General features: G+C 39.5%; 2 protein-coding genes across 4 annotated transcripts; both read left to right on the top strand.

The window, feature by feature from the left end:
- The first annotated feature begins 1,047 nt into the window (after nt 1–1,047).
- Nucleotides 1,048–9,995, top strand: LOC139311912 (zinc finger protein 436-like). The gene is made up of 6 exons (XM_070936437.1): nt 1,048–1,155; nt 2,141–2,702; nt 2,995–3,079; nt 6,576–6,658; nt 7,368–7,494; nt 8,551–9,995. The coding sequence occupies exons 2-6, from the start codon at nt 2,301–2,303 to the stop codon at nt 9,741–9,743; spliced, it is 1,890 nt and encodes a 629-aa protein (XP_070792538.1). The 5' UTR covers nt 1,048–1,155; nt 2,141–2,300; the 3' UTR covers nt 9,744–9,995.
- A 2,852-nt stretch (nt 9,996–12,847) lies between these two features.
- On the top strand, nt 12,848–23,966 carry LOC139311906 (zinc finger protein 665-like). 3 transcript variants are annotated; one of them, XM_070936431.1, is made up of 6 exons: nt 12,848–13,264; nt 13,504–13,621; nt 13,735–13,817; nt 20,400–20,526; nt 20,928–21,633; nt 21,718–23,966. In XM_070936431.1, exons 1-6 carry the CDS (start codon nt 12,860–12,862, stop codon nt 22,607–22,609), a joined length of 2,331 nt encoding a protein of 776 aa, XP_070792532.1. In that variant the 5' UTR covers nt 12,848–12,859; the 3' UTR covers nt 22,610–23,966. The 3 variants fall into 3 exon arrangements, with proteins under 3 accessions (XP_070792532.1, XP_070792531.1, XP_070792530.1); XM_070936429.1 differs by lacking the exons at nt 13,504–13,621; nt 13,735–13,817 and adding exons at nt 14,510–14,627; nt 19,789–19,871 and having other exon boundaries at nt 12,863–13,264; nt 20,928–22,092; nt 22,177–23,966; XM_070936430.1 differs by lacking the exons at nt 13,504–13,621; nt 13,735–13,817 and adding exons at nt 14,502–14,627; nt 19,789–19,871 and having other exon boundaries at nt 12,848–13,265; nt 20,928–23,966.

Below are 23,966 nucleotides of genomic sequence, written 5' to 3'. Positions count from 1 at the left end.
TCTGTTACAGGGGCATGAGAAGAGGCGAAGAATGAAGATGAATGAAGCAAGGCTGTGGAGGAGGGGTGGGAGACAAAGTAAGGCAGGTGCTACAGAGCTGCCCCACCCGCCCCATCCCGGCTTACTTTAGGGCCCTTCAGCCAGGCCACCCAGGCCAAACCCTCACCCACCCGCCCAACCCCAGGGCAGCCACATCCCTTCACTAACCTGCTTTCCGGCTCCGTTCACTGCCGCATGCAGGGCAACAAAAGTAGTCTGTGGGATTACGGTAAAAAAACTAGTTCAGATGTTCCAAATTCTCAAAAAAAAAAAAAAAAAAATCTCTATTCTTTTTACCGTAGTTTCACAGACTACTTTTGTTGCCCTGCAGATGGTGGTGGCGATCTGGGCCCCTGTGCTCATGCACCCACCGCCTCATGTGCGCACGCATGCACACCAGGTTGGCGTGGGCCGGACTGAAGTGATGCGGAACAGTTCCTTACAGTTTCCATGATGGCTGCCGGATCTGACCTCATCACGGGCCGCATCTGGCCCCCAGCCCTTGGGTTTGACACCCATCCTGTGACTCTGTCAGCCCTCTTATCTTCCCTCACTTCAGGGCTGAGTTTGCCAACAACCACATGATGCAACCTGGGCTTCAAAGAGAGGCTCCTATTCCTTTTCAGCCCCCACAGAGATTTTTTCAATATTTACAAGATCACAGATCATTCTTAGGCATTTTTTAAAAAGGAAAGTCTAGAAATTGCTGCCTGCTGCAGAGAGGCAATGTCACAGGGAGCCTTTCCTTATACTCCAATGCCCATCATACCGGCCCCCATGAAACATGACGATCTGGCTTAGTCCCTAGCAGGGTCCATCTGACGTTGCACGCAGGATCCACCAGGGGGCTCCCCAGGTAGCCTTTAGAAAGCCAAGGGGGCCCTCACCGTCTTCAGGAGGAAGCTGAGCATGCGCTCTTTAACCACCTCCGAGACCCTCGGTGGGCATTTTGCAGAGAAGGGTGAAAGCGCGTCCGCCCTTTTTACAGTGCCCGATTCTGCTCCTCCCCCTCCGCCCCTCCCTCGCTACGACCCTTCGGCCGAGCCTTTCCAGGAGTCCAAGAGGCTGCAAGGAAGCCTTGCACGGAGGGAGATCAAGACCTGACTCCGGAGTTGAGTAAGTGGGGAGGGACTTTTTCTTCCACGGGCTGGACCGTGCGTGGAGACACGCAAAACTTCATCAAGTTCGGAGTCCTGGAAAGTGGGGAGCCCCTTGTCCCATGTTCCCCTGCCGCCCCTGTGCATGCATGCAGGGGCGAGGCAGGGAAAAGATCAGAAGCTACGGTCCCGCTGCGTTTCCTCCAGGAGGAAAATCGGGACCGCCAGAAAAGTCGGAGTCATTCAGGATTAGGCGAAAAGTGAGAAAACTCTTTCCGGGAGATGCTTGAATCAAAATATCATGTTAGGTCGTAGCTGGTTTATTGATCCGGGTATTATTTGTTTGTTGATTGTCATTTTTCAGCTACTCATAACGGTTTGGGCCAGGATATTAATAGGGTTCTGCTATCTAAAGCTATACTGGAAATTCAAACATTGATTGATTTACCTATTAAATCGATTTTAAGCAGCCGTCAAAATTATTTGAATAAGTAGGAAATAGAAATCCAAAACATGTTTTAAATTTATGTTCTTGATAGACGTTGAGCCAGACTCTGTTACTACAGAACTTTTTCCATACCTAGATATGTTAGTCTACCAACTAGTAAGATTTCCTCCCTCCCAGGTATTGTGGGGTTCATAAGAATTTCTTATTTGGGTTTTTTTATTTTTTTTATTATTATTTTGATTTATATGCCGCCCTTCTCCGGAGACTCAGGGCGGCTTACAGTGCGTTAAGCAATAGCCTTCATGCTTTTGTATATTTTTACAAAGTCAGCTTATTGCCCCCACAATCTGGGTCCTCATTTTACCTACCTTTGAAAGGATGGAAGGCTGAGTCGACCTTGAGCCTGGTGAGAATTGAACAGTAATTGCAGGCAGCTGGATGTTAAATGATGCCTCAGTAGGAGGCATTAGCCTCCTACTGCCACTCAGGTTTTTGTGGATGTTCAGTTATTAAGTTGATCAGCCTGTATTTCTGGAAGTTTCTTTTTCCATTTCAGATTTATAAGTTGGAAATCTTTCCTGCTTCTCTTGGAGTCCGAAGTATCTTGTATGGGAAGGGGGCTGAATGGCCTTTAGAAGATTTGGCCAGATGTCTGATTAGTAAAACTTGGGAGATCCATCTCAAAATTTTGATCTGGATTAGAGACCAGAGAGAAGATGGAGGGCCAACACCCACCAGATGCAGGAGTTGGAAAAGTCCCTCCAGTTTCTCAGCCTTGGAGCTGTGGGAAGAATGGGGCAAGTTCTGGGCAGAAGAGCCAAGAAGAGGAAGCCAACAGTTCAGAGGTTCAATGTTGTGACTTCAGAAAAGTGCAGTTCCAGGAGGGGAAGAGTCCCCGAGATGTTTGCACTCAGCTTCATCGCCTTTGCCATCAATGGCTGCAGCCGGAAAGACACACGAAGGCTCAGATGCTGGACTTAGTGCTCCTGGAGCAGTTCCTGGCTGTCCTTCCTCCAGAGATGGAGAAATGGGTGCAGGAGTGTGGAGCACAAACCAGTTCCCAGGCGGTGGCTCTGGCTGAAGGCTTCCTCCTGGCCCAGGAGTCGGAAAAGATGCAGGTGTGAGAATATATTCATTTCAGCTCCAAAGAGAATCTCTCTGAATTTGTCAATTCCTTTTTGATAAATTTTTCTGGAATTATTAATTCTTATGGACAGTTGTTTCATTTTTCTTCCAGAGGATGTTTTTGGGGCAATTCTTCCATTATCTTTCAAATTTCAGCAATAACATTGGTGTCTGCAAGTTTGAAAGTGCAGTATAATAATTCATTTCTATCTCTGTGCTCTTTCTTTGTTTCTTGTACCACACCATGTCCGGAAATCCTTTGAAACTTTGATTGAATATCCCAAGGGGAGGAAAGGTTCATTCACATCTTCCCAAGAGCTGCTGTTCAGGGAGACTTTACACAAAGAACAAAATCACAACACCACGCCAGGTAAAAAAAGCTCATTCTCTGTGATGTGAGATTTATATTATTATTATTATTATTATTATTATTATTATTATTATTATTATTATTATTATTATTATTATTTTATTTTATTTTATTTTATTTTATTTATAATTTTTCTTAAAATTACATAAAAGCTCTATATCTACATGAACATTATGTTGATTTGGTACCTTTTAAAAAGTATTAATAATAATGGCAGTAATAATCATAGATGGTAATCACCATAATCATGGTGGTGCAACAGCTTAAGTGGTGCTAAAGTGACACCAGCTGCCTGCAATTACTGCAAGTTCGAATCTCACCAGGCTGAAGGTTGATTCAGCCTTCCATCCTTTCAAAGGTAGGTAAAATGAGGACCCAGATTGTGGGGGCAATAAGCTGACTTTGTATAAATATACAAAAGTATGAAGGCTATTGCTTAACGCATTGTAAGCCGCCCTGAGTCTCCACAGAAGGGCGGCATATAAATTAAATTTTAAAAAAAACTGTAATTGTATTCACATATTGATAGTAATATTTGCTTCTCCATACTAACAAATTTTGAGCCGTGGTGGCGCAGCAGACTAAAGTGCTGTTAAGTAACACCAGCTGCCTGCAATTACTGCAAGTTCAAATCTCACCAGACTCAAGGCTGACTCAACCTTCCATCCTTTCGAGGTAGGTAAAATGAGGACCCGGATTGCGGGGGCAATAAGCTGACTTTGTATAAAAAAGAACACCGCTTAGGGGGGCCCAAAAGCCCTACTAAGATATATACAAAAGTATGAAGGCTATTGCTTAATACATTGTAAGCTGCCCTGAGTCTCCGGAAAAGGGCGGCATATAAATCGAACCAACAAATAAATAAATAAATAAATAAATAAATAAATAAATAAATAAATAAATAAATAAATAATACATTGTCATTATTTGATTAATCATTCTTTTAATCTTTTAGTTTCTAACTTTTACTTCTATTACCTAACCATTGATAAAACACATAAGATCATCTTTCAACTTCTAATCTTTACATAATAGTTATGTAATGTTATATAAGAATATACATAGTAATATGTTACCTATTTCTAGTTTCTACCTCTATACTAATTTTTAATAAAACAACTCCTGTATTGGGAAATATTCTCTAGCTATCCCTCATCTCTTGCCCATTTTCGTATTTCAACTCTTATTGACTTCTTGGCACATCTCCCATGCTAATCCCTTGGGATCTTGTATATTCTTACATTGTTCATGTTTGATCTGAGTATTTCATCTATCTCTACAGCTTCTTTACTCTGTTGAGCCTCCAATACGCCCTTCAATGGTTCTTTCCTCACTTCAGGAATGTCTTTCTGTGTCTCCTCTTTTATATTTTGATCTCTTAACGTGTAATCTGCCTTTTCTATTTCATAAGCTTTTACTATCGCGTCCTTTTTTTTTTAAAAATACTTTATTGAATTTTCCAATTTTTAAAAAGACAATGTACAATCACAATCTTGATCCGAGGTGCAATGTTTACACATTTCATAGATCAAACATTAAGTGAATTCCATCCATAACTATACAATATACAGTTCTATACAATTCTCTACATTTCTATACAATTAAGTCCATTTCGGGTGTCTAACAAATCGTAGCCTATTATCATATTTTTATCCTATTCTTTAACCAGTTATACCAAATTCCCCATACTTCGTAGTACTTAGAGTTCTCTTCATTTTTTAGCTCGCTCGTCAATTTAGCCATCTCTGCGCACTCTAGAATTTTATTTATTAATGTTTCTTCAGAGGGGGTAGAGTTGGATTTCCAGAGTTTCGCAAAGGCTAGTCTAGCCGCAGTAATAATTTGAATTGCCAGTTGGGTGTTATTGTTGTCGAGACCATCTTCAATCATACCTAAGAGGAAGGATTCCGGGGCCAGGGCTATCTCTTGTCCCATTATTTCCGAGAGCCAGAGTCGAATCTTTAACCAAAACTTTTTGGTCTCAGGGCAAGTCCACCACAGATGGTAAAAGGTGCCGACCGTCTTTCCACATTTCCAACATAAAGCAGAGGAATTTGGAGATATTTTGGCCAGCCTGTCCAGGGCTAGGTACCACCTATGCAACATTTTGTAGTGATTTTCCCTAAATGTTACCGATTTCGTTATTTTGAGATTTCTGTTCCAAGCTATCTCCCAGTCATTGAAATTAAGGCCATATCCTAAGTTTTTCTCCCAAATGCTTAGCTGATTTTTAGCTATCGTCTCGGCTCTATCCTCATCTAATATAAAGTTATAGATTTTCGATAGCATTTTCTTATCTGGTCCCCAAATAATTTTGTCAAAATATCCATATTTCATTTCAATACCACATTTATCTCTATCTTCTTGAAATCTAGACTTAATCTGGAGATATTTCCACCAATCCAGAATAAACCCCTGGTCCCTCAATACTTCCAAGGGTTTGAGCTTCCCTTCTTCATCCAAGATATCCTTATATGTGCCCATTTTATAGTTCCCTCTTCTATTTTTATCTTTTTGTATCATTTGTTGCTTTCCCTCCCCTGTCCTTTCCTCTATTCTTTCTATTTTCTCCTTTATTTTCTGGATTTCTTGTTCATTATTCAGTGTCATTTGCTCATGGTTTTCTGGTTTCACAACTATATCGTGTATCAATTCCTTTTTCTCCCTATGGTTCCTTGTCATCGCTTCAGTAATATTTCTTTTAGTTAATACACTTATTTTTCCCTGTTGTAACGTTTTGCCTTATTTTAGTGAATTAAAACATTACTCAGTAATCTGTCAAGATGCCAATGTTTCAATTATCTGTCACACCAAAAAAAACAAATATTAGAGCAGTTCACAAAATCACTGCATTAAATAGTCCATTAGCAACCTCCACTTAGTTTCAAAACAAATCCAAACTGTTTCACACTCTCACACTGTCCCACATATTTGTAATCCTCAAAGATTCTAAAAGTTGAATGTTTTCAGTCTCCAGACACCAAGTATAATCAATTTGCAGGTGTTGTTTAGTGTATTCCAGTTTATCTATCCCAATCAAAAAAAAAATAAAATTCAATTCTTCTTCCACTTTTTTTCAGCTCTATAGTGTCTTCCCTGACCAGTAGATGTAGCTCTTTTTCTCCATTTTTGCTGCGAGTAAAATGTCCCCAAAAATATTTTTAAATAATTTTTCAAAGTCCCTCAAATCAAGGTGACAACAAAAGTATAATCCAATATTCTAAAACAATTCAAATTGCTGAAAACTAGCCAATCCGTCTATTCTTTATCTTTAAGGTTGCTTCTTTCTACAATTTCTTTTCTTTCTTATCCGGATCTGACGGTAGCTCCAAGTCTTGATCGCTGCTATTCTTTGGGGTGGAGGGAAAAACCCTACCACCATCTCAGTTGAGTCCCATTTTCCAAAGGGGGTGTTTTTAGCTGATTCTTTTTTTCCCCTCTTGATCGGAACCTCTCTCTTTATAACAAATCTGCTTCCACCATTTTTCCTTTACAGAGAGTAGAAAGCTGTCCTTGGAAATTTTAGAATCACCTCCTCCTTTTGGTGTGGCTGAAGGATTGGCTGAACCACTATTTCAGGTAAGGGGGAGAAAAATCAGAAAAAGTCCATGCATCTTGGATGGATTTCATTTTGTTCTAGAATTTATTGTAATAAATTGCTGTTTCTAAGCAATGCGAATCTGACATTCAATCATTCAAAACTGATATGCAGCCTGGCCTATCTCTCCCTTCTGAAGGGATCCTTTGTGAGACACTTTCTCCACCTCTCCTGCTTCGCCATCAGATTTCATTGACCAGATTGTTGTCAGCATTGGGGCTCTTCCTTCTGTCTCCCAGGGTTATTCTCACATACCATTAAAAAAAATACTTTTTTGCTTTTTCAAAAGCATATTTGGGACAACCATGACCTGGTGATTGAGAATCTCCTTAGAGCTATACTATTAAAGCTCTTCTAACACCTTCATGAAGGTGTGGAGTTGGTCTCTCAGTGGATAAAATAAGCCATTGGCAAAATAGTCAGTTGAGTTTTGTCAGTAACTGGCATTGCCCACCCTAGGAAGAATAACTATTGGATTTAAGACCCAATTACCAATTTGGCATTTCAACTATTTGTAACTTAATCAAATTTGTTTCATTTGTGCCATCAGTCAAAGCAAATGCTTCATTCTGAATTCTGCAGAAGATGCCCATTTTGTTCACAGGATCTCTTTCTTTGAACTGGTGAAAGAAAACTGTCAAATTATACTTTGGGTTGTCTGTTAAAAGGAAAACATGTTTCCTTGTTTAGGATGTTGTGTCTTTTGAGGACGTGGCCGTGTATTTCTCCAAGGAGGAATGGTCTCAACTGGATGCTGACCAAAAAGCGCTCCATGGAGAAGTCATGCTGGAGAATTCCAGGAATCTGTCTTCTCTGGGTAAGAACTCTTACTCAGAAATAAAGAGAAGTCATGGGGTGGGGGGCTTAGATATTATTTCTGATAAAAACACCTATTTATTTATATCTAAATAAGCAGACATACTCAATATTCCTTCCTCCTGCTGTTTTCCCTTCAACAGCAATCCTGGGACATGCGTTGAGCTCAGAGAGACTGGCCTAAAGTATCCCAGCCATGATTCATCCCTAAGGCTGAACTATACTTACAGTCACTTAGTTCCTAGCCTGGTGCCTTAACTTTGTTAAGTTTTGTTTCACCAAACTGAATTTATGGAACAAGGAATTTTATTGAAAAAAACATTGGAAAACTGCATAGCCTCCCTTTTTACATAAAGGAATTGTTTTTTTCTAAATGCTGTCTTCTCATAAAATACAAAATATTCATTTCCAGGCCATAGAAGAGATTAGCGAGAATCTGAGGGTCAGATTACAGATAGGGATGGTGTGTCCGCTCTTGAGTAAGGTTCTGCCTACCAGGGTTCGGTATTCACTCCTGAACCTGGTCACTGGCTCCCCATGGGCCTGAGCTGACATAACTATGACTGGATGGGTCCTGAGTGGGATGTTCCCTTCTCTGAGATATACCCACTTGTATACCAAGTTTGTCATCAGCCTAAATGAGGGTGGGGAGTTACTGCCATCCAGAAATTCCCCTTGGCTTTCAAAGATTCTGTTCTGCAGACAAGTGGGGATGAGACTTTCAATGAGGTTCAGGAGCTGGTAAGTATGTTGTTGACCCAGCATGACACAGTGTTCAATTGACTTCAGGAATGGAACTATTTCAACGGCACCATGGAACTGTCCCAGGTCAAAGATTAGATCAGGATTGTGTCTTAGATTCATTGTGCTTTGACCCAATCCTGTTTGTATGAGGATCGGTAGGGTTACAGTTGGAAATGGGTCTTTGCTAAAATTGTAGTTTGGAATCTTTGTTTGCTAACAAAACGGCCAAAATATATTGATGGTTCGAAATTTCAGAAGAAAGGGTTTGATTGTTTTCCTGTTCTTGATACAGCTTTCATTTTTCTTTTTCAAGACTTTAATGGGCAGGAGGATAAGAATTGCAAACAGGAATGCCAAGTAACCCATCCAAAAGAGGGAAAAACGAAGTTTGCAGATCAGATGCAACCAAAAAGTAATGATACAAAGCAATCACAAAGTGGCTTTCCTCACGTCATTTGGCTTCCTAACTCTACAAACATCAATACAGGAGAAAGGCCATATCAATGCATGGAGTCTGGAAAGAGCTTTAATAAATCCGATCATCTAATTTCCCGTAAAAAGATACATTCAGGAGAGAAGCCATATACCTGCAGGGAGTGTGGAAAGACCTTCTGTTATAGTTATTCTCTTATAAGACATCAAAGGAATCTCAAAGGAGAAAAACCTTACAAATGTGGGGAGTGTGGAAAGACCTTCTGTAACAATTACTCTCTTAGAACTCATGAAATGTATCACAAAGGAGAACAACTTTATAAATGCATGGAGTGTGGAAAGACGTTTTCTGGTAGGAGTAATCTTAATTCCCACAAGAGGACCCACACAGGGGAGACTTATCAATGCATGGAGTGTGGAAAGACCTTCTGTTATCATTACACTCTTATAAGACATCAAAGGAATCTCAAAGGAGAAAAACCTTATAAATGTGGGGAGTGTGGAAAGACCTTCTGTAATAATAATTCTCTTAAAACTCATGAAATGAATCACAAAGGAGGACAATTCTATAAATGCATGGAGTGTGGAACCACCTTTACTCGTAGGAGTAAGCTTAATTCCCACAAAACGATCCATACAGGAGAGAAGCCGTATCAATGCATGGAATGTGGAAAGGGCTTTAGGTTGAATTCTGTTCTTACCATCCATAAAAGGATCCACACAGGGGAGAAACCACATCAATGCATGGAGTGTGGAAAGCGTTTTAGGAAGAGTAGTGATCTTGCCTCTCATAAGAGGATCCACACAGGAGAGAAACCGTATCAATGCATGGAGTGTGGAAAGACCTTCTGTTTTTCTACATCGCTTATAATTCATCAAAGGAATCACAAAGGAGAAAGACCTTATAAGTGCATGGAGTGTGGAAAGACCTTTACTTGTACCAGTCATCTTAATGGCCATAAAATAATCCACAGAGAAGAGAAGCCATATCATTGTGTGGAGTGCGGAAAGACCTTCGGTTATAACCGTTCTCTTACAAAACATCAAAGGATTCACAAAGAAGAAAGACCTTAGAAATACATGGAGTGTGGAAGGACCTTTATTTGAAGCAATAGTCATAACTCCCACAAGAAGATCAACACAAGAGAGAAGCCATAGTAATGCATGGAGTGCAGAAAAAGGTTTAGTAGGAAAAATGCTCTGACTCACCATAAAACTATCCATACAGAGAAGAAGCCATATAAATGCACGGTCTGTGGAAAGACCTTCTGCTATTATGACTCCCTTATAAGACATCAAAGGAATCACAAAGGAGAAAGACCTTATAAATGCATAGAGTTGGAAAGACCTTTAGTTGTAGCAGTAATCTTAATTTCCACAAAAGGATCCACACAGGAGAGGAGCCACATTTAAGTTCTTCCTATGTTCATTCTCTTATACTAGATATTCAGTATATTGATACTCTACAATGTTCTTTTAAATATAGTATTACTATATTATATATAATTCTCCATCAATGCTATATTATACAATTTTTACTGCAACTATATTGTTAACTATTGCTACTATACTTGTGGAATGGAATGAAATTCTTTATTTGCCAAGTGTGATTGGACACACAAGGAATTTGTCTCTGGTGCATAAACTCTCAGTGTACATACAAGCAATTTACTCTCTAGTAATATACAATAATATTATTACTCTTATAAACCCTGTCTGTCTTTAAATTCCCTCTGGGGTTTCCTCTTGTTTTTTTTCTTTATTAATGGACAGCAGATAAACGCTGACACCTAACTGACATAGGTGTGGCTTATTCTATGACACACTTGATGACCACATCACTTAGCGATGGACGTTCTGATCAAAATTACATTCCTTAACCAAGGACTACAGGTGGTCCACAAGTTTCAACCACAATTGAGCCCAGAATTTATGTTTCTAAGTGAGAAATTTGATAAGTGAAGTTATCCCCATTTTACGACTCTTGCCACTTTTGTTAAGTGAATCACTGGAATTATTAAATTAGTAACATGGTTGTTAAGTGAATCTGGCTTCCCCATTGACTTTGCTTATCAGAAGTTCACAAAAGCTGATCACGTTACCCCAGGACACTGCAACTGTCATAAATGTGAATCACTTGCAAACATCCACATGTCTTCCCTACTGAAAAACCAAAACGAAGCCTTTTTTCTTTTTCGCCTCATGGAATTTGAACTTTATATGTACTTCTCAAGATTTGTCTTCCTGCATTTTGTAATTCCACCTTTCCTCCAATCACCTATGAGACACCATTCTCCCATTCATTTCTCCATCATGGCACCTTGTTTTGAGGTAAAATTTCTAAAACTTCCATGAGTTGGAGCTCTCTCTCCATTTTGGAACTTGTTTCCTAGATCTTCTTTGTCAGAAGGTGATGTTTATCTTTACCTGGGACATTGGAGCTGCCATAAATATGAGTCAGTTGTGAAGCTTCAGAATTTTAACCACACGATCATGGGGATGCTACAAAGGTGGTAACTGAAAAACAGTCATAAGTCACTTTTTTCAGTGCCATTGCAACTTTGAACGGTTACGAAATGAACTGTTGTAAGTTGAGGACTACCTGTACAAATTTTCTTAAGCCTTCACTTCCCATCCTGTGACTGCCACCCCCCTTATCTTCCCTCACTTCAGGGCGGAGTTTGCCAAAAACCACCTTGGCTTCAAAGAGAGGCTCCTGTTATTTTTCTGCCTCCACAGAGATTTTCTCAATATTCACAAAATCACAGATCGTTCTTAAGGAAAGTCTAGAAATTGCTGCCTGCGGCAGACAGGCAATGTTAGAGGGAGCCTCTTCTTCTACTCCAATGCCCATCATCCCAGGCCCCCATGGAACATGACAATCTGCCCTTCGCCCTAGCAGGGTCCATCTGGGGTTGCACGCAGGATCCACCAGGGGGCTCCCCAGGTAGCCATTGGAAAGAGGCAGGGGGCCCTCACCCGCTTCAGGCGGAAACTGAGCATGCGCTCTTTCACCAGGTCCGAGACTCACGGGGCATTTTGCAGAGAAGTGAAAGCGCGTCCGCCCTTTCTACAGTGCCCGATTCTGGTGCCCCCCCCGCCCCCCTCCCTCGCTACGAGCCTTCGGGAGAGCCTTTCCAGCAGAGGCTTGAAAGGAAGCCTTGCACGGAGGGAAATCAAGACCTGATTCCGGAGTTGAGTAAGTGGGGAGGGACTTTTTTTTCCATGGGCTGGACCGTGCGTGGAGAGATGCAACTTCATTAAGTCCTGGAAAGTGGGGAGGGGAGCCCCTTGTCCCATGTTCCCCTGCCGCCCCTGTGCATGCATGAACGGGCGAGGCAGGGAAGAAATTAAAAGCTACGGTCCTGCTACGTTTCCTCCAGGAGGAAAATCGGGACCGCCAGAAAAGTCGGAGTCATTCAGGATTAGGCGAAAAGTGAGAAAACTCTTTCCGGGAGATGCCTGAATCAAAATATTAGGTCGTAGCTCGTTTATTGATCCAAGTATTATTCTGTTTGCATTGAATCGTGGTTTGTTGATTGCGATTTCTCAGCTACCCATAGCGGTTTGGGCCAGGAGGTTAATGGGGTTCTGCTATCTAGTAGCAGCACTTACAATATAAAGTTATACTGGACTTTCAAATATTGATTAATTTACCTGTTAAATCGATTGAGAAAGCAACTCATCACAATGGCTGTTTGTGACCTGAGACATTGATCATCTGAATTCTACAGAGGTTGTTTTTAATGTCGCAAGCAGCCATCAAAATTATTTCAATAAATAAGTAGGAATTAGAAATCAAAAACATTTTAAAATGTATACATCCAAAGTTTTTAGTCCTTGATTGAAGTTGATCCAGAAGGTTACTAAGCAATTTTTTTCCACACGTTAGTCTACCAACTAATAAGATTTCCTCCCTCTTTCCAGATATTGTTGGGTTCATAAGAATTTCTTATTTGGGTTTTTGTGGATGCTCAGTTGTTAAGTTGGTCAGCCTGTATTTCTGGAAGTTTCTTTTTCCATTTCAGATTTATAAGTTGGAAATCTTGCCTGGTTCCCTTGGAGTCTGAAGTATCTTGTGTGGGAAGAGGACTGAATGGCGTTTAGGAGATTTGGCCAGACGTCTTCTAATTAGTAAAACTTGGGAGATCCATCCATCCATTTTGGAGCTGGATTAGAATACCAGAGAAATGATGGAGGGACAACACCCAGCAGATCCAGGAGTTGCAAAAGGCCCTCCAGTTACTCAGCCTTGGAGCTGTGGGAAGAATGGGGCAAATTCTGGGCAGAAGAGCCAAGAAGAGGAAGCCAACAGTTCAGAGGTTCAATGCTGTGACTTCAGAAAAGTGCAGTTCCAGGAGGGGAAGAGTCCCCGAGATGTTTGCAGTCAGCTTCACCTCCTTTGCCGTCAATGGCTGCAGCCAGAAAGACACACGAAGGCTCAGATACTGGATTTAGTGCTCCTGGAGCAGTTCCTGGTTGTCCTTCCCCCAGAGATGGAGAAATGGGTGCGAGAGTGTGGAGCACAAACCAGTTCCCAGGCTGTGGCCTTGGCCGAAGGCTTCCTCCTGGTCCAGGAGTCAGAAAAGATGCAGGTGTGAGAATGTAATCATTTCAGGTGTAAAGAGAATCTCTCTGAATTTGTCAATTCCTTTTTGGTAGCCTTTTCTGGGATTATTAATACCTAAGGACAGTTGTTCCCTTTTTCTTCCAGAGGATGTGTTTGGGGCAATTCTTCCATTCTCTTTCGACTTTTGCAAATGGACATTGGGGTCTGATGGTTTAAAGGTGCAGTATGGTAATTCCTTATTCTTTGCTTTCCCATCATGTCCAGAAATCCTTGGAAGCTGTGACTGAGTATCCCAAGGAGAGGAAGGGTGCATTCAAAACTTCTCAAGAGCAGCTGTTCAGGGAGACCTTATGCAAAGATCAAAGCCAGGAAACCACTTCAGGTAAGAAAAGCTCTCTGTGATGTGAGATTTCAACATTTATCTGATTCTTCTGCTCCTCTTGATTGGACTGTCTCTTAACAAATCTGCTTCCACCATTTTTTTCTTTCTCACAGAGAGTAGAAAATTGTCCTTGGAATTTTTTGAATCATTTCAACTTTGTGGTGGAGCTGAAGGATTGGTTGAACCTCTACGTCAGGTAAAGAGGAGAAACATCAGAAAAGGTTTCATTTGATTCTGGAGTTCAATGTAATAAATCGCTGTTTCCAAGCAATACGAATCTAATATTAGATTCATAATTCATATTTACCTTAGCGTATCTTTCTCTTCTGAGGGGATCTATCGTGAGGCACTTTCTCCACCCTTCCTGCTTCACAGTCAGATTTCGTTGACCAGACTGTTTCGTCTCTTTCTCCCAGGGTCATTCACACATACCGTTAGAAAAAAATACTTTTTTTTTTGTTTTGCCTTTTCAAAAGCATCTTTGGGACAACCATGACCTGGTGATTGAGAATCTCCACAGACATAACCTGGTACAAGCTCTTCCAGCACCCTCATGAAGGTGTGGAGTTTGGTTACATTTCCCCCTCAGTGGATAAAGTAAGCCATGGCAAAAATGTCAGGTGGGTTTTGCCAGTATTTGACATTGCCCACCCTAGGAAGAATTGGAGCCACTGATAACTAGTGAATTTTAAACCTAACTACCAATTGACCAATAAAACTATTTTAGTTGGCTACACTGAAAGGCATTCCAAATACTTCCAATATGATCCATGTGCTTCAGGTGTGCCATCAGTCAAAAGCAGTGAGATCTCATTCTGAATTCTGAAAGATGCGCTGTGATAATTCCTTAGTGCTCTTCCTTTGTTTCTCATATCACATTATGTCCAGAAATCCTTGGAAGCTATAACTGAGTATCCGAAGGGGAGGAAAGCTTCATTCAAATCTTCTCAAGAGCTGCTGTTCACGGAGACCTTACACAAAGATCAAAGTCAGGATACCACTCCAGGTGAGAAAAGCTCTTTCTGTGTGATGTGAGATTTTAACATTTAGCTGATTCTTTTTTTTTTTGATTTTATTAATTTTGTATTATTTACATTTTTAGTGCTCAATATACATCGTGTTCTCTGGGTTACTTAATTTGCTTAACAATACAGATTGCATTCTTAATCTCTACCCCTTTTATCTAACCATTGGTAAAATAGGTTCCATGTTTGATAATATTCTGTTTCTTCTTTCTGTTTAATCTTTAGTGTAAGTCTGTCCATTTCTGCACAATCTAATATCTTCCTAATTATTTCTTCATCTCGTGATGTTTCTTCACTTTTCCAATATTGTGCGAATATAATCTTCGGTGTTCTTAAGACATGCAATATTAAATATATACTTTGCTTATCAAGTTTTTCTGATGTTATACGTAGTATAAACAGTTGAGATTTAAAATTTACATGCTTTCCTGTCATCTTTTCTAGCCACTTATGTATTTTTTCCCAAAATTTTTTTGCTTTAATACAAGTCTACCACATATGTGCTCGGTTTTTTATTACATTTCCAACATTTGCTAGACATATTTTTAAACATTTTAGCTAACATAGCAGGTGGTATGTGTCATCTATGAAACATTTTATATACATTTTCTTTATAAGAAGTCGCCATTATTAATTTATAATTCCTCTCCCATAAATTTTGCCATTTCTCTAATTCTATATTATGACCAAAAAAAAAATTCCCACTGTATTTTTGTATCTTTTACTTGTTCATCCATTTTTTTAATTTAGTAAAAAATTATATATTTTCTTAATTAGTTTTTCATCAGAATTCAATAGTATCTGATCAAAGCTGTTTATCCTTTATAAAAACCGTAATTTTTCATGTCTTTATTGTATCTAGATTGTATTTGCAATTGAGACCATCATGATAGTATATAATACCCTGGTCTTCAAGCTCTTGCTTAGATTTTAGTTCCCCTTCAGTGTTCAAGATCTTTATATGTCACAATTTTTTCAAAGTTCACCAGATTTGGATATGTAAAGGCTTCCATCGTTGAGAGCCATTCTGGGATTTTCGAATAGATCTTGGGTTTTATTTTTTCCCATACAAATAATAATGAGTTTCTTATGTAGTGATTTTGGAAGTATCTCTGAATTTTATTCTTAGGAAGAATAAAATGTCATAGGAATCATAGGAAGGCGTGCCATCTCAGTTGTAAATCATGTCCTTCTAAATATAATAGTCTCTTATGCCTGAGGGTTATCCATTCTTTTAGCGATGTTATCACAGATGCTATTCTGACCTAGGCTTCCCCAAAAAGGACGAAGCAGAATCCGGTCCTGACAAAACCCCTTTTATTAAATGAATGTGAATTCCTCTCATTCACATTCAGCAAAGGCCTGGCAAACAGTCTTTCAAAGGTGAATTTATGATCACAGACCTTATCTAGCTTGGAAAGCTGCCATGTAAATATTTTCAAAAACTGCAGTTCTGTGCAAGGAAAGATTTGGCACAGAGACTCTGAGATTCATGGACAGATCTTCATACTCCTGAACTGAACGACCAAATGAACGAATTGTTTCCTGCAAAAGCCCACTCCCCTTTCTCTCATCTTTTATTTCCTATGGGAGGGGCCATTCATCATCCATCTGTGGCTTTATTCCCAAATCGACCCTGATTTCTTAGCTGTTCTTTTCTTCTGGCAGCTCTGCGCATGCGCACACTGGGAACAGGCTCCAGCTGTTCCTCTGCCTCACTGCTGTCTAGCTCCAGAGGCAGCTGATAACTGCCAGACGGCCTTGGCCCCCTCTCTGCCTCCAACGCAGAGCTCTCGTCCGAGCCTTCCCCAGCCTTCAGGATTGGCCCATGTTCCTCCCCAACCTCCTCACTGTCCGACTCTGCTGCCAGCTCCGTTGGCTGCTGGCGGGCCACAATAGATGTTTGGTAGTATAAGAGCCAATCTGGTAGTCCAAATCCTCCATTTTCTTTACGTTCATATAACATTTTCAATTTAATTCTTGCTTCTTTCCCTTGCCAGACAAATTTCAGAATCAGTTTATTCAAGTCATCAAAGAATTTCTTTTCAATTTTTATAGGTACTGTTTGGAACAGGAAAAGCAGTTTTGGTAGAATATTCATTTTACAGTAGCAATCCTTCCCACCATTGATAGATGTAATTTTTTCCATTTTTCCAAATCTAATTTTATTTGCCTAAATAATTTTAAATAGTTATCTCCTTTTATCGTTCCACATCTTGCTGTTAAGTATATTCCCAAATATTTAACTTTCTTAACTATTTGAAAGTCCACACGTTCCTCCAGTTGTTCTTTTTGTTTTTGTGTAAGGTTTTTGATTATAACTTTAGTTTTTTTCTCTGTTTATTTTCAATCCTGCTACCTCTCCAAACTCCTCTATCTTTTTTAATAGTTTACAAATTATCTCCAACGGTTCTACAATAAATACCAAATCATTTGCATAAGCTTGCTTTTTGTATCTTTCCTCCCTTATCTCCATTCTGTTGTGTCCTGCCAGCTGCCAGCAGAGCTGGCAGCAGAGTCGGATGATGAGGTTGGGGAAGAACTTGGGCCAGTTCTGGAGCCTGGGGAAGTCTCTGATGGATGCTCAGCGTTGTACACAGAGAGAGAGCCAGGGCTGTCCGACATTTCCCAGCCACCGGAGAGGCAGCTGCCTTTGGAGGCTGAGATGAGTGAGGAGGAAGAACAGCTGGGGTCTGTTCCAGATGCACGTATGCACAGAGCAGTTAAGAGAGGTGAACAATGGAGGAGAAGGAGTCGACTTGGGAAACAAAGCAAACATGGATGCTGAATGGCCCCTCTCTGGCTGGGGAATAAACAGAAGGAAAGGAGAGTGGTGGTTGTAGGAGACAACAGTTTGTATTTCTAGAGATTTTGCTCATTGTGTTTTCTGTAACAAAGACTTAATTTGAAACCTTATTGTAATGAACTGATAAGGTCTGCTGCAGTTAACTCCTTACAGGACTTTTGCCTGGACTTTCACTGGGTGAATGTAATTAATTCACAAGAGGTAAATAAAGAGGGTTTTTTACTGGTGAGGAGTCTGTTTCTTGCTTCTGCTAAGACTGGGTCAGAACACTTTCCTTTAATTTCTGGATTTTGTCTGATTTTTTTGTTCAAGACTTCCAAAGTCAATATAAATAGTAGACATCCTTGTCTTGTTCCTTTATTTGTGAAAATTCTCTATATAGTTCTCATTTATAATTACTTTGGTTGTTTGCTTATAGTATATCGTCTTAATTAACATTTATAAATTTTTCTCCAAAATCCATACAATTTAGTTGATGTGTCATAAATTGTCAGTTTACATTATCAAAGACTTCCTGAGCATCTAAAAAAATTAGTGCCATTTGTTTTCCTGGACGTGTTTCATAGTATTCTAATGTATCTAAGATAATCCTTAAATTGTGTTTTATTTGTCTTTTAGGTAAGAAACCATTTTGATCTGGATGGATAAATTGAATCTCAATCTCTTTGCTATTATTGAAGCAAAGATTTTATAGTCCACATTTAATAGAGATATTGGTCTATAATTTTTTATCTGTGTCAGATCTACCACCTCTTTTGGTATTAGCGTAATGTTCGCTTCTGTCCATGTGTTTGGTAGTTTAGCTTCAAATTATAGTTTGTTACAAACTTCCTTCAGTGATAAGCTAAACATATCTGAAAAGCATTTATAGAATTCTGCAGGTAGCCCATCTGGGCCCGGGGTTTTATCATTTTTCTGTCTTTTTATCACTTCTGTTATCTCCCAAATTGTTATTTTTTCATTTAGCATATTTTTAACGTTTTCTGGAACTTTGGGGGTAGATTAGCTTCTTCCACATGTTGTCTTATTTTTCCATAGATTTGTTTTCTGTATCGTATAGTTTTTCATAATATTCTTTAACTATTTTTTTTTATTGTCTCATTTTGGAATTTTATGTTTCCCTGCTCATCTTGTAGTTTATTTATCACCTTTTTCTCTTTTTCTTTTTTCAGTTTGTACGCCAGCCATCTTCCCAGTTTATTTGCATTCTCCAAAAAAATTGTTTTGCCCTTTTTGGTTTGTTGGGCTATTTCTTCTGAGTATATTAGGTTCAATTTGAGTTTACTTATGTCCATTTTTCTTTTGAGTGTTTTCTTCTGTGGATGTCTTTGGAGTTCTAACTCCAGTTTCTTATACTCTTCTTTTAACATCATCATACCTTGTTGTTTTTTCTCTTTATTCTTTTTAGCCGTATAAGTTATAGCTAATCCTCTGAAATATGCTTTGGCTGTATCCCATACATTCTGAAATGAGGTGTCTTCTCTTTTATTCTCTTTGAAGAAAAATTTCATTTCCTTTGCTGCAAGTTCTGTAAATTCTTTTTCTTTTAATATGGATTGGTTCAGTGTCCACCTAAATTTTTTCTTTATTCTCCAAGTCAATTTTACTGGGTTATGGTCAGCCCAAACACTAGGTTCTATCTCCACCTCAAGTATATTGGTTCTTAATTCAGGGGATATTCATATCATATCAATTCTAGACCATTATTTGTGTCTGTTCAAATAAAATGTGTACTGAGACTTTTTCGGATTTATTTCTTTCCAGACGTCCTGTATACAGATTTCTTCTCTCATTTTGAAAAACGTCTTAGGTAATCTCTTTCTTCCTTTTTTCCCTATTTTAGTGCTTATATAATCTAGTTTTTCATCCACTATTGCATTAGGGTCTCCTAGGAGACAAATATTTTGGTATTCCATTTCCAGTATTTTCTTGTGTAATGCTTGGTAGAATTTTTCTTGCTTATTATTAGCTGCATATATTGGTCTTTTTTTAATTAATCATTGTTTCCAAATGTTTGGAACCATTGTTTCAAAATTCTTCCTTCTTCGTCTGAATAGATCTGTTTAGAGTCCATTGATTCTTTAATATATAAGGCTGCTCTTCTATTATTATTCTTTTGTGCTGACGTGAAATATAGTTTCCCAATTTTTGGGCATTCTAGGAGTTTATTCCCCTTCCAAAAGAAAAAAAATCTTTACACGACTATGAAAATTGGAAACAGAAATAATTTGTCTGCAAGAAACACACATAAAGAAATAATATTTATCTGATTCTTTTGCTCCTCTTGATTGGAATGTCTCTAACAAATCTGCTTCCACCATTTTTCTCTTTCTCAGAGAGTAGAAAGCTGTCCTTGGAAATTTTTGAATCACTTCAACTTTGTGGTGGAGCTGAAGGATTGGCTAAACCGCTACTTCAGGTAAGCAGGAGACACATTGGAAAAGGTCCATGGATGGGTTTTGTTCTAGAGTTCAATGTAATAAATTGCTGTTTCCAAGCAATACAAATCTGATATTCATATTTAGCTTACCCTATCTTTCCCTTCTGAGGGATCCTTCGTGAGACACTTTCTCCACCCCTCCTGCTTCACAGTCAGTTTTCTTTGACCAGACTGTTGTCAGCCTCAGGGCTCTTCCTCCGAGGGTCATTCTCACATATCATTCCAAAAAAATATCTTTTGAGGACAACCATATCCTGGTGATTGAGAATCGCCATATCCTGCTACAAGCTCTTCCAACACCTTCAATAAGGTGTGGAGTTGGGTTACATTTGCCCCTCAGTGGCTAAAGTAAGCCATTGGCAAAAATGTCAGGTGAGTTCTCATTCTGAATTCTGCACAAGATGCCCATTTTGTTCACTGGATCTCTCTCCTTGAATTGGTAGAAGAAAATTGTCAAGTTATTCTTGGGATTATCTGTTAAAAAGGAAAACTTGTTTCCTTGTTTAGGATGTTGTGTCTTTTGAGGAAGTAGCTGTGTATTTCTCTAAGGAGGAGTGGTCTCAACTGGACGCTGACCAAAGAGCGCTCCATGGAGAAGTCATGCTGGAGAATTCCAGGAATCTGGCTTCTCTGGGTAAGAATCCCTATCTCTGCTCAGAAGCATAGAAAAGTCATGGGGTCAGAGGGGGGCTTATATGTTATTAAAAAATAGGTTAAGTGAAGTAAGTTTTAAAAATCACTTATTTATATCCTGCCTTTATATTTTGTAAATAATAAAGGCAGTGGACAAACCCAATATTCCTTCCTCTTGCTGTTTTCCCTTCAACACCAACCCTGAGACATGGGTTGAGCTGATAGAGATTGGCCCAAAGTCACCCAGCCAGCATTCATCCCTGAGGCTGAATGCTGGTACTCACTGACTTAGTTTCTAGCCTGGTTAAAATATATATATTGATGATTCTTTTGCTAAATTTCAGAAGAAAAAGTTTGATTGTTCTCCTATTCTTGTTAAGGTTTTCATTTTTCTTTTTTAAGGCTATAATGGGCAGGAGAATAAGAATTGCAAGAAGGAATGCCAAGCGAGCCATTTGAAAGAGGGAAAAGGGAAGCGATATGAATGCATGGAATGTGGAAAGACCTTTAGTAGGAAAAGAGTTCTGATTCAGCATAAAACTATCCATACAGAGGAGAAGTTATATCAATGCATGGAATGTGGAAAGACCTTCTCTTATAATAGTTCTTTTATAAACCATCAAAGGAATCACAAAGGAGAAAGACCTTATAAATGCATGGAGTGTGGAAAGAGCTTTACTTGCAGTAGTAGTCTCAATTCCCATAAGAAGATCCACACAGGAGAGAAGCCATATCAATGCAAGGAATGTGGAAAGACCTTTACTTGTAGCAGTAGTCTCAATTCCCATAAGAGGATCCACACAGGAGAGAAACCATATCAATGCATGGAATGTGGAAAGACCTTCTCTCATAATTACTCTCTTATAATCCATCATAGGAATCACAAAGGAGAAAAACCTTATAAATGCATGGAATGTGGAAAGAGCTTTACTTGTAGCAGTAGTCTTAAGTTTCACAAGAGGATTCACACAGGAGAGAAGCCATATCAATGCATAGAGTGTGGAAAGGGTTTTAGCAAGAGTAGTCATCTTACCTCCCATAAGAGGATCCACACAGGAGAGAAACCGTACCAATGCATGGAGTGTGGAAAGACCTTCTGTTATTCTAAGTCTTTTATAATGCATCAAATGAATCACAAAGGAGAAAGACCTTATAAATGCATGGAGTGTGGAAAAAGCTTTACTTGTACCAGTCATCTTAATACCCATAAGATGATCCACACAGAAGAGAAGCCATATCACTGTGTCGAGTGTGGAAAGACCTTCTGTTATAATCGTTCTCTTATAATCCATCAAAGGATTCACAAAGGAGAAAGACCATATCAATGCATGGAGTGTGGAAAGAGCTTTACTTGTACCAGTAGTCTTAACTCCCACAAGAGGATTCACACAGGAGAGAAGCCATATCAATGCATGGAGTGTGGAAGGACCTTTACTTTTAACAATCATCTTGATTCCCACAAGAAGACCCACACAGGAGAGACACCATATCAGTGCATTGAGTGTGGAAAGAGGTTTAGTAGGAAATATGCTCTGATTCACCATAAAACTATCCACACAGGAGAGAAGCCATATCAATGCATGGAGTGCGGAAAGACCTTCTGTTATTATGATTCTCTTACAAGACATCAAAGGAATCACAAAGGAGAAAGACCTTACAAATGCATGGAGTGTGGAAAGAGCTTTAGTTGCAGCAGACATCTTGATTCCCACAAGAAGATCCACTCAGGAGGGAAGCCATATAAATGTGTTGAATGTGGAAAGGGCTTTAGGTGGAATTCTGCTCTTACCACGCATAAAAGGATCCATACAGGAGAAAGACCATATCAATGCATGGAGTGTGGAAAGACCTTTACTTGTGTCAGTAGTCTTAATTCGCACAAGAGGATCCACACAGGAGAGAAGCCATATCAATGCGAGGAATGTGGAAAGACCTTTAGTTGTAGTAGTAGTCTCAATTCCCATAACAGGATCCACACAGGAGAGAAACCATATACATGTGTTGAATGTGGAAAGGGCTTTAGGTGGAGTTCTGCTCTTACCGCACATAAAAAGATCCACACAGCGGAGAAGCCTTATCAGTAAAGGGAAGTGTGAGAAGTGCTTCAACAGAAATCTAGGGAGTCCTCGGCGTATTATTGCAATTGAGGCCAAAATTTCTATTGCTGAGAGAGACAGTTATTAAGTGAGTTTTGCTCCATTTTATGACTTTTCTTCCTACAGTGAATCGCTGTTGATAAGTTAGTAACTCTGTTGTGAAATGAATCTGGCTTTCCTATTAACTTTACTTGCCACAAAATCACAAAAGGTGATCACATGGTCTGGGAACACTTCAAGTGTCATAAATATGAGTCAGTTGCCAAGCATCTGAAATTTGATCTGATGACCATGGGGATGCTGCAACAGTCATAAGTTTGAAAAATGGTCATAAGTCACTTTTTTCAGTGCTACTGTGACTTTTAACAATCACTAAATGAACTGTTGTAAATTGAGGACTAACTATAATTGTCTGGGCTCCAAGATATAATATTTTCCTGGGCTCCAAGATCACCGCAGATGGGGACTGCAGCCAAGAAATTAAAAGACACTTCTTCTCGGGAGGAAAGCTATGGCAAATCTAGACAGCATACTAAAATGCAGAGACATCACCCTGCCAACAAAAGTGCGTATATGGTTTTTCCAGTTGCAATGTATGGCTGTGAAAGTTGGACCATATGAAAGGCTGAGCGCCAAAGAATTGAGGCCTTTAAACTATGGTGCTGGAGAAGACTCCTGCGAGTCCCTTGGACTGCAAGCCAATCAAACCAGTCAGTACTAGAGATCAACCCTGACTGCTCTTTAGAAGGCCAGATCCTGAAAATGAAACTCAAATACTTTGGCCACCTAATGAGAAGGAAGGAATCACTGGAGAAGAGCCTAATGCTGGGAAAGATTGAGGGCAAAAGAAGAAGGGGGCGACAGAGAACGAGGTGGCTGGATGGAATCACTGAAGCAGTAGGCGTGAGCTTAAATGGACTCGAGGGAATGGTAGAGGACAGGAAGGCCTGGAGGAACGTTGTCCATGGGATCACGATGGGTCGGATACGACTTCGCAACTAACAACAACAAAATTGTCTAAAATCCCATGCAAGGACTATTTGAGTAATAATACAAATAAATTGTAGACCTTAGATATGCATGCATAAATTGCCTTTCTAGTGCAAACCAGAACAAGGTGGATCCCTAATCCTGCTTGTAGTTTTTGCCATGTTCAAATAATCAAAGGACTTTTGTGCATGTAGAAATATTCCTGATTGTTTTTCATTATATTGTTTCAAATATTCCAAAATATCAAACACAATTATCACATTATTTTTCAAGTATCTTTTAGGTTAAAAAAAACCCTAATACCTCTTGCTGATGCTTCAGTATTTCTATTTTGGTATTCAGCCAAGTATCTGGA

This window comes from Pituophis catenifer, unplaced genomic scaffold (assembly GCF_029215685.1).
Source record: "Pituophis catenifer annectens isolate HBS135680 unplaced genomic scaffold, rPitCat1.0.hap2 SCAF_2, whole genome shotgun sequence".
NCBI classification, from domain to species: domain Eukaryota; kingdom Metazoa; phylum Chordata; class Lepidosauria; order Squamata; family Colubridae; genus Pituophis; species Pituophis catenifer.
The sequence above is the reverse complement of the archived record's forward strand: the minus strand, read 5'-3'. Positions and strand labels throughout refer to the sequence as shown.